The sequence below is a fragment of the Cyclospora cayetanensis genome, unplaced genomic scaffold (genome assembly GCF_002999335.1).
Source record: "Cyclospora cayetanensis isolate NF1_C8 unplaced genomic scaffold, CcayRef3 CcayRef3_contig_40, whole genome shotgun sequence".
In the NCBI taxonomy this organism is placed as follows: domain Eukaryota; phylum Apicomplexa; class Conoidasida; order Eucoccidiorida; family Eimeriidae; genus Cyclospora; species Cyclospora cayetanensis.
The window spans coordinates 130777-146871 of NW_020312370.1; the positions used below are offsets into that span (position 1 = coordinate 130777).

A 16095-nucleotide genomic window follows, 5' to 3' on the forward strand; every position below is an offset into this window, starting at 1 on the left:
TCGCTACATGCAGCGTGGAACGGCTCATCTGAAGTATTCTTAGGGAGACACGAAACAACGGACTCGATGCAAGCTTTTAGAGCTATTGAGTGTTTGTGAGGCCGACTCTCGTCTTCCCATTCCTGTGCCCCTCAAAGTTCGGTAGATTAGAAAAGAGAGGGAGAGCTAGCGTTGTGCAGCTGCACCCTCGAAACACTCCGAGCAATCGCTGCTAGACGCACACAGCACCTTGCGGAGACGCACACAGCATTGCTTCTTCTGGGGCGGAAAGGAACTTATGTCGTGATTGGTAAGATACACGAACAGTTAAACCAATTAGTCAGTGCTTTCGAAGTTTTTGCTTATCGTAACTACTGTATTTGGAAATGCTCAGGTGTAGCTTAGCCTGCTAGATCTTTCCGTTGCAGATAAAAAAACGCGTCCTATTGTTCCCTACCTGTGCGCCAAGACCGAATACATGCCGGACAGCAGAAGGGTTCTACCCTATCGACACACTCATGCAGGCAGGAACAAGAAAATAGTGCAAATTAGAACAGCAGAGGTGTGCATCAGCCGCTCACTTTAATTGGGTGGGAAGAGAGAACAGCACACTAGTAAGCGAAAAATGAGTGATTACACAAGAAAGACCGCAGGGGCGCGCTGGCTCGCAGTCATCAAAGCGCTGGAAAGTGAGAGTTTCCTTCTATAAGCAAACAGAAAACAAGTAAAATAAGTAAAGGGAATCGAATTACGCACTACTTCAGCGATGCCTTCGCGCCTCATTGAGCTACATGCGCACTCCAGTACAGCTGGTGCATACATCAAAGTCGATTTCAGAGACCGAGGGGGGGCAAAAGAAAGAATGTAGAGACAGAATTTTTGCCCACCCAGTAACATTGTTAAGAATATCTTATTGGTTACTTGTCACACAATGCGTATAAATGACAAGAGCTATTCGGGTAGAGCACACCCTGGGATAGGACAGTTATCACGAGGAATGCCGTCCACAGCGCGTGGCGTTGTGAACACAAAAGCACTGCTAAGTCTCCCTCAGAAAACGAAGCCCGTGGCTACTCCTCTCTAAAAAGCTCAGGTTGGCGTTACCTAGCCCATGCCACTAGAAGCTCTCGTCTAGCATGTGCTCGGTGTACGATAATCCATAAATCCGGCACAATTTCAGCTACCTCTGAACCCTCCCTCTCGAAACGGGTCACTTGCCTGTGTGGGGAATTCCGCAAATAATTTGAGGATCTTTGAAGCTTCTTCAAGAAGCTCACATTGATAGTTATGTAACACTTGCGATGTAGGAAAATCGTAAGCGTAAGGAGCCATGATTTGTGTGAGGCTGGCAAAAGGTACTCGCCACCTGGCCGCAAGCGCCGTTTGGTCATCTTTGGGCTGACCTCGCGAGGCCTGACGATCAACAGGAACCGCATCATTAGGCTCATGATGCACAACCGACCGCTGCTTTCGATGTTCCTGTATTTGTCCTTTCTGAGCTTTGAGCGTACAGTGGGGTGCACTAGACAGCAGTTCCCTAAGTCATTCAGCTGGTAATAGTGGCTGCTGAACCAAGCCACCACGTCCAAGCCGGGAACGGAGGGGGCCCCTCATTGTCGACCGACAATGCGGGAGACAACAGATAGGTGATTGTCTTGTATTATGAACGTAGTCAGTACAAGCAAGAACAACAAACCAAGAAATCGCACAAGTGTGAGCACAGAGTCCCACATAACGCGCAGTGTGCAGTTGGTGTACTGCACCTGTCCAGCTGCTTTAGGGTGGTCCACACTTGTCATATTATCGTCAATATGCACACGAGCTTCGAGTCCCTGCCTCAAGGAATGATTCACTTGGGGAATTCGTGAAGCATCCATACATGAGTTTAAAAATGAGTCACTTGCTGAGTCGCACAGAGCTGGAGGAGAAGATACGTGAGCATTATCTCCAAAATCAACAACTCCACAGCAACCATCCGGACCCTCGACCTTCAGCAGTCCAAGGACTGAAATGGCCCTGCAAGGCACCAGGTTTTCAGGAGCAATGTGCGGCTTCAGCTGCTGACATTTTGACCTTCGCTCTTCACCCGCGGAATCCATCCCAGGTCACCAGACAAATCATAATAGCTTTTCCATTGTTTAGTAAAGCTTTGCGATGGCGTAGAAGGATATGATCATGTGCTCTGCAAAAATCGTCTTCCAGTGTACTTCACTGTAGAGTCCTACTTGAGGAGGCGCCCGAGCCAGCGAACAGCTCTAAGTATTGACAAAGTTCTCAAAACTCTTTATTAGGTGCATTATAAATTATGTGTTGTTAGGAAAGTAAGCTAACATCCGTACAAAAAGTGCTGGCATTTTTTCAACACACTGCATAGAACCCCTTGCCCATGATTTTGTGCTTCGCAGAAATCTTAGAGAGAATAACGCGACTGCTTCACTACTGGCGTCGGTTTTTCGGAAGTCGTGACACTCAGACACGATCAGTGAGAGTACCGGACTTGAGAAGAGTCCGTGTTGCAGCCTCAGCATCCTCTGTCTAAGTCCCAGGCTGCGTTTTCTTAGGTGGGTTCGTTAAAGGAGTAGCAATCCGAGGGGTTTCACGAATGGAATTTTGTTAGAAATATGCTAGGGCATAGAAAATCCTATCGCCCCCTTTGGGACCTATTTTTGCTGGGTCTGGCTCAGTTTTCGCATGTCTTGTTTTCATGGGATAACAACAATGGACTGCCTGTACAGACCACTGCTTGGCCCAGAACGGCTCAGGCGCGTAACTTTGGTGCTGTAGCTACTCTCGAGCGCTGGAGAATGAGACTTTGTCCATGTAGAACCAGCGAGCTGTCATTCATCGAATCACTTGAATTCTTAGTGCAAACAGGTGTACTCGGCCTTCCAAAGTATTTTGTGCCGGGCATCAGGATGTGTAGGGAATTGTAAGAGGGCATCTGCGAAGTCAAATGTTGACTAAACCTTGAATTCGTGTAGTTCGTCAGGAAATTAGTCAGCGTGGGGCATCGGGAACATTTGTTTATCAGTGGTCTTGTTCATGGGCTTAAGGAAAACACACACGCTTCGCTTTCCGCTTGCAAGACACTATCCTCGGACGACGCCTAACAGTGCTAATGTGCTCCTGCACACTGCCATTTTTAACAAACTTTCTACCAGTTGCTTAGTTGACTTTCTACGAAGTTTGGATTTCTGACATTATAGGAAGCAGCTTGGGCCTGAGCTAGCGATTAGTCCAATACGGTACGTTTTACGACCATCAGGTGTCCAGCCTGCTGGCAGCTCGTCACTATTCATCACATCCGCGAGACCCCTTTTGATCTTTGTGCATTCATGCTATTCCCCAGCCGAAAGGTCGGTCAAATTCTCTACTAACGAACTATATTGCAACAGCCAGGGAGTCAGTATGCATCTGCAAAACCGCCGGCTCTTGCTGCGCTGCCGAGCCGCTTGCACATCGGCTCTGTCTCACCTTATAAAGCATCGATTCTACACCACTCACCATTGGTGGAAGGCACCTCACTAAGGAAACCAAGAGTTGCTCTTTCTAGTACCTCCCTAAACACTGACCTCAGGAGTGCGCAGCTGTGCCCTCACAGCAGCTCCATTGGATTAGCGGTGGCTTACCTAGAATTATACCAGAATCATAGTGCATGCGTCCAACACAGAACTTATAGGCTATTTTAACAGGACCCAATTCAAATTTGTAGTGGCATCCACTTGCTGTAGCTTTGCCGGTCACTGGATCCTGATACCCGTCAGCACAGCTGAGCCTTCGAGACTGCGATAATGATCGAAACAGTAGATTACACTACTAAACCACCGCCTCGGATGATACATCCAGCATCAAGTAGCGCCAGTATTTCTTGACAATGAATGTAAGTGTGCGTGGGTGCGAAATCAACCTGTTGAGAAACTTCAACTTCAGCTTGATCCTCTTCTCTGTCTCGGTTGCCTCCACTACCCCGCGGTTTGCGTGGCGGACTTTTCGGTTCTCTGATGCGCCTCATTTGCTAGCCCAGCAGTCTGCTTTTGCTTGAAGAATTCCCGTGATCCAATTTCTTGCCAGTTCTGTATTTGCTTGTAGTTCCAGTTAACGTGACCCAGTTTATCCTAACAGAAGCAAGAGCGGTGTTGGGAGGTTGTCTAGCGCTGCATGAAAACGGGTATTTCCCCTGATATTTTACTTTCCCCTTCGCCAGTGAGGCTAAGCCAATTTAGCACAGCCCGGGCATATTGAATTCTGATTTGGCTTCTTGCTTCAGCCAAACACTTTGAATTTGCTCGCGTTGATTCCTGGACCCTTGAGTAGTCCATCATTGTGGAACCTTCACCACTCCTTTGTCTACTCGCGAAGTCGCTGCCCATCCTGTGACCACCTGAAATGACAGAGCTAAGATGGACCACTAATTAAGCAGCTATGTTGTGGCTTTTGCAAAGCAGAGTTTCATATTCCCGACATACTTATTTGCTGATAAACTTTCCTGCTTCAATATTCTCAATTCTATTAAACTTGCTGTTGAGTATAGGCTCGATCTGTAAAAATCTTTGCAGGTACACGAATTCTTCTGCCGAAAGGGGGCCACCATTAGCACGCTTTACTTCTCAATAAACATGCATAATGGAGCACTTATTTCTGTTGATCTAGGAGAACAAAGCGAGATAACTCTCCAAGTGGATGATGAACTCTTTCAGCACTTGTCCTTCCAGAAGTATTTCATAGTTTTCTGGGCAGGATAGCCAAAAAATCCATGAACGCTTCATTGGCTAGCGAATAATGCGTCTCTACCAGCTGTGGATCAACTGCGTCCGCATCGGCTCGCAGGGCAGCCTCTGGCATCCCATTCAGTTGTAACACCTTCAACTTCCACCGACAAAAGACTATTCTTGAAGCCTGGCGTCAAGCAATCAGATTAGGGAGCTAGAAAAATTTCTACAGAAGCCACAGCCTCTTGTAGGAAAGCCATACATTCCCGTGCATCCTCAGCCATTGGATTCGCGGAGAACAGCTGGATCGAAGCAAACGAACCTGCCAGCTGTAATGCTTTATAAAAGCTCTCAAGCGGCACTTAACTCCAGATGCAATGCACGCATAGTCAAAGTTATCAAGCGTTTCTCAATACCAATCTCGCCTTCACATGCCCGGGCCCCTAAAAATCCTCAGCATGAAGGGAGACTGGCAGCAACAATGCTCATAGCTACTTCCTCTTAGCGCTCTGCCCACAAACTCACAGCTAGTCGCCTAGGCCATACGTAGACAGCACAATGCGTCTTCTTGTTTCGAGTTTATAGAATCGGAAGCGGAGAGGGTATACGAAACAGCAAAGCATGTGGAGGATTGTTTTATTGATCTTCACGAATATATATATATATATAGCCAGAGTATTTGGAAGCGTTTAAATGTGGTTGTGCTCGCTGCATATATGGGGTGCCACAGGCGTCCTTCCTCCTCAAAACTGGAATCTTGTGGGGGAAGAGCAGCGAGCCGAGGAAGCACTTGCGAGGAACACTTAGGAGTTTCCTATTAAGTTTTCTATCGGTAATTGGGCTACGCCTTTCCTCATGGAAGCTCTATGGTGCGTATTAAACTGTATGCACTTCTAGGCTCCCTGCAGTAAAAATTGAAGACTTCAAATCACGAGCGCTTGCACTAAGTTGCCGAAGAAATCATGGCTCACCCAATTCTCAGGCGTACCAGCACAGACCAAGACAAATTGGCTTATTTGATATGCGCTACGGATTAGACACCGCCGTACCGTGATTTCTGTTAAGATCCGCATTCGCAAAGGAAACACCAGGGACTGGTTACTAGACTGGCCCCAGAGACTCCCAAGCACTGCAAAGTCCACATCCAGAAGATCTCAATATAAACAAGCTGAAACTAATAAGAAAACGTTTTGCGTACCCTCAGACATATTTGCTCGGTAGGTTGAGCCAGCAGACAGTCGTCGCCGGGTGTACTGCGAACTGGCGCGAGGTGGACCAATAGGAGGGAATATGGGGAAACCAGGAGGTTATAGTGCTTAGCTGCCCAGAAAACGCTGCACATCACATGCTTCCCATAGTTTTCTTTGATAAAGGCACTGAATGAAGAAATATGGTAACCGACTTCAATTTTTATGACTGACGGCCGACCACGCCTCACTAGCACAGCAGTAACCGACCGAATTTATATCTCCCCTTGTTTACATCATTTACATAGCACAGATATTTCTCAGCTTCATGCTATAGAGCCTTCTCATCATTAAAAACGAAGAGAAACTACTGTACGCCGCAAACTCTCTGGAGCCTTCAGGTCCCACTTGGCTATCATGTGCGCTCTTCTCTGGGGGCTCTCCTTTTTGCTCTCACAAATTTAGGTCATTCAGAATTAGGGAAGCGGCTTTGCCTCGCCTTTTAATGAAGCTTCGTTGCTTTCCCGCCTCTGTCTGGGACACGAAACTTCAGGAAATCCCGACGCAGGGGGCACACGAGCACCCCAGGCAGGTATACGCGGAACGAGGTATCGGGGGGGCAAAGGGCCTTATCAGCCTGGCTGAGCACTCTTTGCATTGATTTGTACGTGGCAGGGGATGGAAGGCAGCTTCAAGATCGATGAGCCTGGACCTCCACAATCTGGAATTAAGGAGTAGCTTCAGCCACACTTCCGTTTGCCGTTCACGCGGGACTAAACGTGAAAAGATAGGTCCTTGTTGCCGCTCTTTCCTCCTCTGCGTCCATTTGTATGAGAAGGCGCGAGAGCTAAAAGGCTGCGTGGATGCAGCAGGGCTGCGGAATCTGTCATGGACGTAGCAGAGCCAGTGACCTCGCTGTGGAGGCGATCCAGCGCTTGAAGAAGCATCCTCTTCATACGACTCTCTGGCAGAGAGCAATACACAAGGATCAGAGGGGATCGTGAAGAAGAAATTTTAGCCAGCATGTCTCGCATGCTGCGTGCTGTGCGCCACTTGAGGGAGGCCGCGACCAAATACTCCTTTTCTCTGTCTATCGAGTCCCTCAAGATACACCTCGATGAACCAGCTACCATCGTTCTGGACCTCTCTCGAGGTATTCATAGCTCAGTTTCACGCTTCGCTCGGCTTTTGGGGTCGAGTGTACTGCAAGTATTGCGCCGCCGCCAAATTGGCAGAAACATCTACGCCCGAAAAAAGACGCATGGCTGCACTGGCAGTGGAGATCGCTCGTAGTCTTGTGAGTGTGAGCGTCTCTGCACAGGCCCCCGTCGGGTGCGTGGATCTGCTGCGATCGAGGCAGCGAAGGGCGATAACGAGCTGAGTCTCCACATTCCGCTGCATTGCAACGCAACGCTCTTCAAGCCCAAGAGCAGCACCCAGGGCGGACTCACTCGCAAGAGGAACAAACAGCAGCCAGATGCTGCTGCTAATGCCGACGATGCAATAGTCGCTTCATCTGATCCGGACGCCTTTCAACCAAAGGAAGCAAAGCTGCAGGTGGGAAGACGCTGGTGCGCACTCTAAAGTAAAAAGAAACGCCACCCTATCGACGCCCTGAACCCATTGAGTCATTGCTCTCTCCCGCCTTGCTCTCTTCCGCCTGACACGATGAAGATTCGTGCATAATATGCCTGCCCTTTCCGAGCTGCACATTAAAATCGTTCGATGTGCGACGCTCCCCCGCGGGGCCTCCCTGCATCCGTGTCTCCGCGCTGTCTCCTACTTCTTTCTTTTCCCCCCCGTATCTTTTGCCTTTCGTTCGATTTGGCTGTTGTAGTCGCTAGCTCTCTAGGCTTCCGCGCGTGCCAGTCTTAGCTGCATATAGAAGGGTTGCGGGGCACTGGTACAGAGCGAGCTGCACACGTCTTCTGCGAAGAGCGCACCCGATGTAGCTTCCCAGGATGTCTCTGGACCTGCCTCTCTATAGGTGTGTAATGCTCCCACACCACACTCTGTCTATAGGTTATCGAATTGTCGAGGCAACGCCGGCTTGGGGGACGTCTTCTGTCTCGCGTGCGCCCCTCACCGTCCACGTCTTTGGCCTCGGTGTTGCCGCGCGATCCTTCCGCCTCTGGCTCCGTCATTGTATCCCCCGAGGCAGGAGTAGATGCTCGAGAGGCTGGAGCTGTTGTGGCAGAAGCTGTTTTTGACTTAGCGGGCCTTGTTGCCGCACAAAAGGCAGGGACGCAAAGGGTGCATCTGCCCCTAACGAAGGCGAAGGGCAGCCTCACAATGTCTTTTTCTTGCACCAAGCTCGAGGCAAATGTGGCAGGTGAAACACGCCCTTGCGCCTTGAGGGGGCAGAAACATGCAGACGCTGGTGCTCTTCTGCTTCCCGTTGGGGCTGTCGCAGCATCAGCAGCGCACTCGCCGACCGATGCACGAATTGTTCCGCTGGCTCTGCACTTTGTGCAGTGTGAAATTCCTGTGTGGCTGGCTGGCTGCCTGCCTGCCTGCCTGCCTGCATGTGTGGCGTGCCACTGAAGCGCCTCTTTTTGCTCTTTGCTTATACAGATGAAGACGACTGCTTGTCCATGTGCTCGGTCCTTGTTTCTCCCCCGCTGAATTCTCGGCTTTCTCCGGCCCAAGGCACCAAAGGCAAGCGTCCCCTTCTGCTGAAGCACATTCAAAGTCTCCAATCAGCCTTCGCAAGGCGCATCTGCGGCAATAATTCGCCACCCCTGTGGTGCCGCTTCTCCTTTCGCGCTCACGAGCGCCTCTGCTGTTTTTGGTGCCTCTCTGTCCTTGCCATCCAAGCAACTTCTTGCTGATACTGCTGCTTCCTGACCTCTGGGCTAGAACGTCGTACGTTGTGTGTTGTGTGTATACACTCCCCGAAGCGAGCCGTGCAGTGTTCGGGGCATCCGCGTGGTGTGTTTTCCCGCAGAAGTGCTCCACTCGCCGGTAAAAACAGCAAAAGCAGCAAGCGCCTCCGTGTCAACACCTGCAGCAGGAGTAACAAGCCAGCCCTTGGTGTTATGCGTGCCTCAGACGGCCACGCTGCCTTCTTCTTCGGAGACGTCTACTGCACTGAACCAGACGTTCGGGCAGCAGCAGAACGGGCAGAAGGCGACAGTAGAAGCCGGCATCCCACTGAATACGCAGGAAGGGCAAACGAAAGGACTACAAGTGAGCACGCGCAACAGCTGTGCATGCCGTATGTCGGCTGCCTTTTTTGTGCTGCTGCTGTTGCTACAGGCTATCGTGTGCGGAGTAGGGCTTTTCTCGCAGGAAGTGACTTCCACGGGCACTCCAACGACTCCCATCGAGGTGTCTCCAGCCGAGAGCCAGCGCTGGCCCCTGCAAGAGCAGCAGCAGGAGCAACAGCAGCAGCAGCAGCAGCGGCAGCTGGTGCAGGAGGATCTCCAGCAGAGGGCGGAGCTGCGCCGTAAAGATGAATTGATAGCGAGCCTCCAACGCCAAGTAGCCCTGATGGAAGTGAGCCAAACGCAAAAGCCAACTTTGTGTTTTAGAACAAAGTCACATGCGTGCTCTTGAACAGTGACGGAAGCAGCAGTCCTAGATGCACCAGCGTCCATGAGACGTGAAACAAGGTTACTTAGTTGCACCCACACCCTTGGCTTGCTTGGAGTTTCAGGCAGAAGACAGGCAAGCAGCAGCTCCGCAGTTAGCGCAGCTTTTCGCGCAAATCGACGAGCTGCACACGGCTCTGGCTGCAGCACAAGAGCAGCAACTTGCTACCGTAAGTCGCAACATCAGCAACACTGGCGGCAGTACACACGGGCAGTACAAGTTCTGCTGCCGCTCCAGTCAACATACGGCGCGTAAAGATTCAACGCTCTCAGGCTCATGCTGCTGTGGCCGTCGCTCTTTTTGTGCTGGCTTGGTACTGCATCTGCAGGCTGAGCAGTTACAGCAAGAAAAGGAAAAGGCTGACTCTTCAGCAACTGCTGAATTGCAGCAGCAGTTGCAGGCGGCGAAGCAGCAGCTTCAGCATCATGAACAGCAAAACTGCGAGCTCCAGTTACGGCTGCAGGAATTGCAGCAGAAGTACGATCAGCAGCAACAGCTGATGTTGCAGGTCCAGGCAGAGAAAGACGGGATGCAGCTCCTTGCGAACACGTACAAGGTATGCCCAGGTTGCTGCTGCCTCTTCACATGTGGCTGGCATGTAGTTGCAGCCGCCCCTCTACTTCGGTACAAGGCTGCGTGATGGAAATTATGCTCTGGGATGCTGTTGATATGCTGCAGAAAGAGGTGGAAGACGCGCAGCACCACCAGCAACAGCAGTCACAGCTGATGCAGCAGGACAAGGTAGTGCTGTTATTGCAGCAGATCGAACAACAAAACATGGAGAACCAGCAGCTCCACAACAAGCTATCGGAAGAGCGAAAGGAACGAGATGCAGCGTTGAAAGAGCTACGACTCCTGCAGCAGCTGCAGCAGCAACAGCCGATGCAACACGACAATGAAGGTTCCGAGCAAGCAACAGCTCTCCAAAATCAGATCGCCTCGTTACAGCGGCAGGTAGCGTTTCGGATTGTGTCTGCAATTAAAAACAACAGAGAAAAGCAGAAGAATCAAAATAAGAGCCATACCGACCAACAGCACGAAATAAAAGCGGATCCGCTTTTATTTCGTGCTGCTGCATCATAGTTCGCGATTCATGAATTTTCTTTCTTGGCAGGGCAGTCTTGCATTGGATCACTGCAGCCATATTTTGAAAAAGCATTTGAATACCTACCTTGCCTCTCCTGTCTTGCGTATTCGGTCTGCATTTGCAGGTTGTCGAGGCAGGAGAGACAAGGGAGGCCTTGCGCGCATCCAAAGATCAAACGATCGCCGACCTTACAAAGGCCCTTCAAGAGATGCAGCACAAACAGGTCGATTGCACAGCTGAAAAAGACGCCAAACAGTAGCACCGGCACTCGGAGTATCAATGACAACGGCAGATTTGAAATTAGATAGGTGTGACCGTGCTTGTGACTTTTTGTGCGTAGGGACAGACGCAAACACTGCATCAGCAGGCGCTGCAGAAGCTAAACAGCTACAGAGATGAAGCAGAAGCGCTCAGGTACAGTAGAAGCACCTGCTGCAGCAACCAATGCAGCAGTGGGTGTACTAGAAGGTTGTAACTAGCTCTTTTGCACGTGCTGCATGAGAAATCCTGGCATCCCATGATGGTGCACAACTTGTATCCCGCTTGAGTTCTCTTTGTAGATACTCGTGCGACCCTTCATGTGCCTGTGACTGCTAAAGGGAGAAGATTCGGTGTCAGGAGGAGACCCTGCAGCGGCTGCCTACCCAGGCTGCGTGGTCTTGTGCACAGCAGCAGCACCAGCTCCTCCTGCAGCAGCAACGGGAGTGGCAACAACAGCAACAGGAGCAGCAGCGGCATCATGAACAAGAGCTAGCAGCAAAATCGAGGCGTATAGAAGAACTTGAGAAGGTTGGTGTAATTCGCTCGTGGGATGCATCCACTGCATGCTTTGCCTTCTTTTTCCATTCAGCTTCGTATGCGTCTTCCAGTCATGCAGGTTACGCGAGCTGATGCAAGAGGTGTTTCACGCTTATTGACTCTGCAGCTGCGAAGCATTCTGGTGTGTCCCCTGCATGTTTTCTGTAAACCTTCTCGCGCTGAAAGCACCGTGATGACGCTCTTGGGGCCTTTTGAATTGGGGCGCTGCGACAGGATCTCGTGCACGCTAAAGTCGAGTTAGCTGCTGCGGAGCAGCGGCGGCACGAAGACATTGATGCGTTTAAAAAGAAGCTGCAGATGGTAAAGGACACCGTGGTGGCTTACGCGGTTGCGTCCAGCAGCAACGTTCAGGTGTGCAAACACTCCCGAGTTATCCACCGCTTGTCCAGCTCTCAGTATGCTCGCACAGTACAGATGCATCATTTTGGAAATTTCTGCTGCCTCTTGCTGGCTTTTATTGCCCCAAAGCGTGCACGAGCCACTCCCTAGAGCTCCTTCTAGAATGTGAAATCCGTGGCTTTTTCACTGCTATTACCCTGTGGGGCCGGCTGCTCGTGCAGGCACAGCCCACCGTTCAGTCAGATCAAAACAAATCGAACGTCAGCAGCAGGACGAGCAGTATCAATGGGAAGGGCAGCCCTGTGAGGAAACTGGTGCACATCAGCTCACTGAAGGCCTTCTTCCGATCCAATGTGAACCCCAGTAGCAACAGCAGCAACAGTTATCCTGTCGTTTCCCGAAGTGCTGGTGACTCGAGCACCCTTGCAACAGCAGCGAAAGCCAGCAGTCTCACAAATTGCGAGGATCCGTGCATTCGTGCAACGCCTCCAGAGACCCGCGGCTACAAAGGCCCCCCAGCACCCGTCACACTATTTGGTAGTCAGCCGCAGCCCGGGGCCCCTGTGGGCCCCTCAGTGACGCGTTTCTGCGCGTCAAGCGGAGGGGGGTGCAGTGTTCTCACGAGCAGTGAGCCTTAGTGAGCCTTTAGGCCACCATGGAAGGCATGGGGAGATTTTTATCGTCAAGTTGTGCCCCTTAGAACAGATACGGCGAGCTTCTTTCAACTAGCGTTTTAGCCTGTCTACAGCGTTTTCCCCATCCCGCGGCGGTCCTATATGGCAAAGAGGCCTTGCAGCTAGGTGTGTTGCTTCCCAGCCCGCGGCTGCGCATGTGCCGCATGCCTCCGGCTAGGCATGTGGTCACCGCAAGTGTACTACCTTGGCCATGGTTTCTGCTGACAGCCAGTGCAATAGGGTCGCCACAGAAACATTCCTTTGCACTTATAGGCTACAACGCAAGCCTGTTCCGTCCTGTGCAACAGCTGGAGCCGTGTTCCCTCCCACACTGCTTGCCAAACGAACTGCATAAATATTGCAAGGCGCTCTACTGTAGTATTACTCACATAGAAAACGAAAAATAGTGCTGCACAAACCTCTCGCCGCAGCACAGCAAGTTCAGGTGCCTTGGCAGGGAAGCCACCACATCCCTTTCACCCCCCCAGTCAATGTGGAGAGACGAGCACACAAGGGGGGAAAGGGCAGCGTGAGGCGGACAACACAGTAAATACATAGGCAAAACAAAGGCATTACTGCACGTTCGGCCTCGCCACAGAGACTTCAACCTTGTTGTGTGCACTGAAACCTGTCGAGACAGCGCAACAGACATAGCACCCTTCCTAGTGCCACTCCTGATGTGGCCCCTCTTTCTTCCGTGGTCGGGAGCGCTGCCGAAGCTGCATTTCCAAGTGCTGCTGCTTCACTGCTACTCCTGCAAATGGCGTACCTGTGCCTCCGGAAACGAGGGTTACAGTGTCCTTCTTCTCAATAATTCCCGAGGTAAGAGCTCCCTTTTTACCGAAGACCAATTTCTCCAAATATTCCTGTGCACGCAGCCCCCCGCAATTCGCGCAAAAACTCCCTCGGGAAGATGAGCGCAAAAGTATTCTTGTTGATAGGCATATTGAAAATGCCGCTCAACGCGGCCTGCGAAGGCGCGCGGTGGACAGCCCGTCTGTACGATCCGGATTCTTGCTATGCACATGTTTCAGGGTACTTGGCTATCCCGGCAGAAACAAGTTGCGCTTTAGCAGAGCCACAACACGCTAAATGACCAGCAGCCATCGAAAAAGCCTCGTATGTACAGCGGGCCATGCTGACGTACCGACCCGATACGATCCTCACAGCGCAGTTCGAAACGCACCAAATGTTTAAGAACGACACAAATAAACACACAGACGAAGCGCTATACGAAATCAAGCACACTAAGACATACAAGAAGAATGACTTGGCCCGTGGACTTCACTACCGCCGCTTTCTGATGGGAAATCTCCCTCCCGCTGAGCGCGCACAGCCACCTGCAGCACAAAACAGAAAATATATATCACAGTGGGAAAAAGTACACATGGAGCAATTGCCACTCACACAGGCATGCATGCACAGTCCTTTGAAGTCATCCCTCCTAGACACTAAAGAGAGGAAGAGACATTCTTCCACCTAGTGCCCAACCAAAAAGGCAGCCACTGAGACACGAAGAAGGCCTCGGAAGTAGCGTGAGAACATTTGAGAAGACATTCTGTGCAGCTAGTGAGTTCCTCGACAGTTTAATCCTATTTCTGTCGCCAGGCGTGCCACTTCTGGGGCTTGCTATGTTTGCAAGAACTTCCTGATTTCCCTTCCCAGGGACCCCCCAGTGCGGGGCACTGGGAGCATACAGTTTTGCACCAATCGACAGATCGGTAGAGTTCTCAGCAGAAGCAGGTATATCCTTCAGTATACGCACAATTCATCAAAAGTGAAGTCCACAATGCGGGCTGCTCCAAAACAGTGGGAACCGTCGGTAACAAACTCTTACCGCGTTGTTTCCGTGTCGTCCCTAGATGAAAGGTTCGGTTTCACCTTGACGAGCTGCTTAATGCGCAATGAGGCCCCCGTGATGGGGCAACAAAGACCTCTGCAGAACAAAAAAACAAGCCGAAGAAGAAAACAATCCACTGGCAGCAACCGGAAGAAACCGCAATGCCACCATTGCCATCCGGAGTACAGTTAGAAGGACGCTTGCTGTACACACAAAAAGTAAGAAGTAAGCTGCGATTGCAGATGCAGGAGCGAAGACAGCGCCTCTAACAGATAAAAAAGGACGAAGTCGGGCATTCGAACAATGCGCCGCTTGGCGTGTAAACCACGAACCACACGTTCGCTTTCCTAGGGATATTTGGGGAGGAAACTGTACCACGGAAAAATACAGCGTGGATAAGATAATACAAACACGAAATTTGCAATGCAAGGCGCACTTCTGGGGTTCCTGGATCTTTGCTTCCGGTTCATCTGGAGTATTCTCTGGCACCTGTACGCAACCAACAACAAATTCAGAGGTCAAAAAGCCGTGAGAGAGATTCCCTGCGCATTCGCTACGACTACATCAGCAAAGAATGTACACGCTGCCTCAGAGGCCCATGGGAATCCTTCAGTTCCAGATTTCCAGAGAAGTAACTGACGCCCGAGATTTTTACCCCTCGCCATAATTCTTACCCAAAAGTTCTTTGCTCTTGCTTCTTCCTTCGAGGTGATAAGTGGCTCTATGAGTGTCTCTCGCTGCGCACAAATCCCAAATCCACATCCTATACCGTACAACACACAAAGCTGCAATATTCCCGGATGCCATGAACCTTGCACGCCAGCCCCCCTCCCTAGCGAAATAGTGCCAACACCATACAGACCACAGGTTCAAGGGTTCGCTGACAAATTCTTCCGCATTCTGCGGGGTCATGTTTGGAGCGGCTGCAGCCGATGTGTCCAGACTCAGGGATGCCTCTGTCTCCAAAAACGCCCGCTGTGCTTCTGTGGCTTTTGCTTCGGCAGCTGCTGCTGCTTCCTAAGACAAAACAGGAAATTCGACTGCATATACGCAACATAGCGAACGAATGCATATAGAGCACTGCAAATATAGTGAATCCCGCGGAAATGCATCTTTCAAGGCATCTGCTCAAACAGGACGCGGAATCTTATATCGTTGCGTTTTTCAGCTAAACGTAGCCAAGTGTTTTCATGACCGTATCCACGAAGGAGATGAAAACTCCGTCTCATAGATCGACCGACGCCACAAAGGAAAAGATGATCGCACCTGCTGTTTGTGTGACTGTAGCGCCTGCCACGCCTTTCGTTCCTTTTCTAATTTCTTCTTCTGGGACTCGAAGTTCAGAAAGAGACATTCTTTGCAAAAGAGCAGACCCTGCCGCAGAAACCAGATACATAAATGTTCAGCTTTAATGAACCCCAGAGGGTTGCGCCAGCTCAGAAAAACGTTTGTCTAAGCAGGTTTATCGGAGAGAGCAAGGAGAAACCCAAAGGGCAGCACACTACCTGAGGCGTTGCCAGAGGCATCCTTGCAGGGCTTAGACAAAGCCAGCAACACTCAAAGCGACGGCATGCCCGCGTGTCAAGCCTCTCTTTCAGCGTTCCAACGCCCAGAGCTGCGTAAAACCCGAAATAACAGCAAAAAGAACAACAGGAAGCAATAGAGAAGCATCACAGCAACGGCCGTGTGCTGTTGCCATTACCTATGCACTGCGGCAACGAGCCAATGGGGTTCACACACACTGAAACCATCAGTCCTAGAGACTCACCGCGAATCTTTTTGCGCTCATGATACGAATAGAAGGGCGCAGAAGTCGCATTCTTGCTGTGGCGGGCCATTGCCGCCTTTAAAGAGTGTAGTCACACCA

General features: G+C 50.8%; 2 protein-coding genes across 2 annotated transcripts; one reads left to right on the plus strand and one right to left on the minus strand.

The window, feature by feature from the left end:
* Nucleotides 1–6898: 6898 nt before the first annotated feature.
* LOC34623925 lies at nt 6899–12566 on the plus strand. The gene is made up of 15 exons (XM_026334370.1): nt 6899–7028; nt 7197–7432; nt 7898–8207; nt 8450–8588; nt 8889–9036; nt 9167–9373; nt 9534–9638; nt 9798–10025; nt 10148–10423; nt 10681–10779; nt 10897–10970; nt 11156–11345; nt 11589–11726; nt 11936–12341; nt 12502–12566. The coding sequence occupies exons 1-15, from the start codon at nt 6899–6901 to the stop codon at nt 12564–12566; spliced, it is 2751 nt and encodes a 916-aa protein (XP_026190155.1).
* A 394-nt stretch (nt 12567–12960) lies between these two features.
* Nucleotides 12961–16066, minus strand: LOC34623926 (nitric oxide synthase-interacting protein). The gene is made up of 9 exons (XM_026334382.1): nt 15997–16066; nt 15734–15843; nt 15114–15245; nt 14903–14965; nt 14665–14717; nt 14226–14324; nt 13647–13728; nt 13158–13254; nt 12961–13016 (listed from the first exon to the last, which is right to left on the minus strand). Exons 1-9 carry the CDS (start codon nt 16064–16066, stop codon nt 12961–12963), a joined length of 762 nt encoding a protein of 253 aa, XP_026190167.1.
* Between the last annotated feature and the right edge of the window lie 29 nt (nt 16067–16095).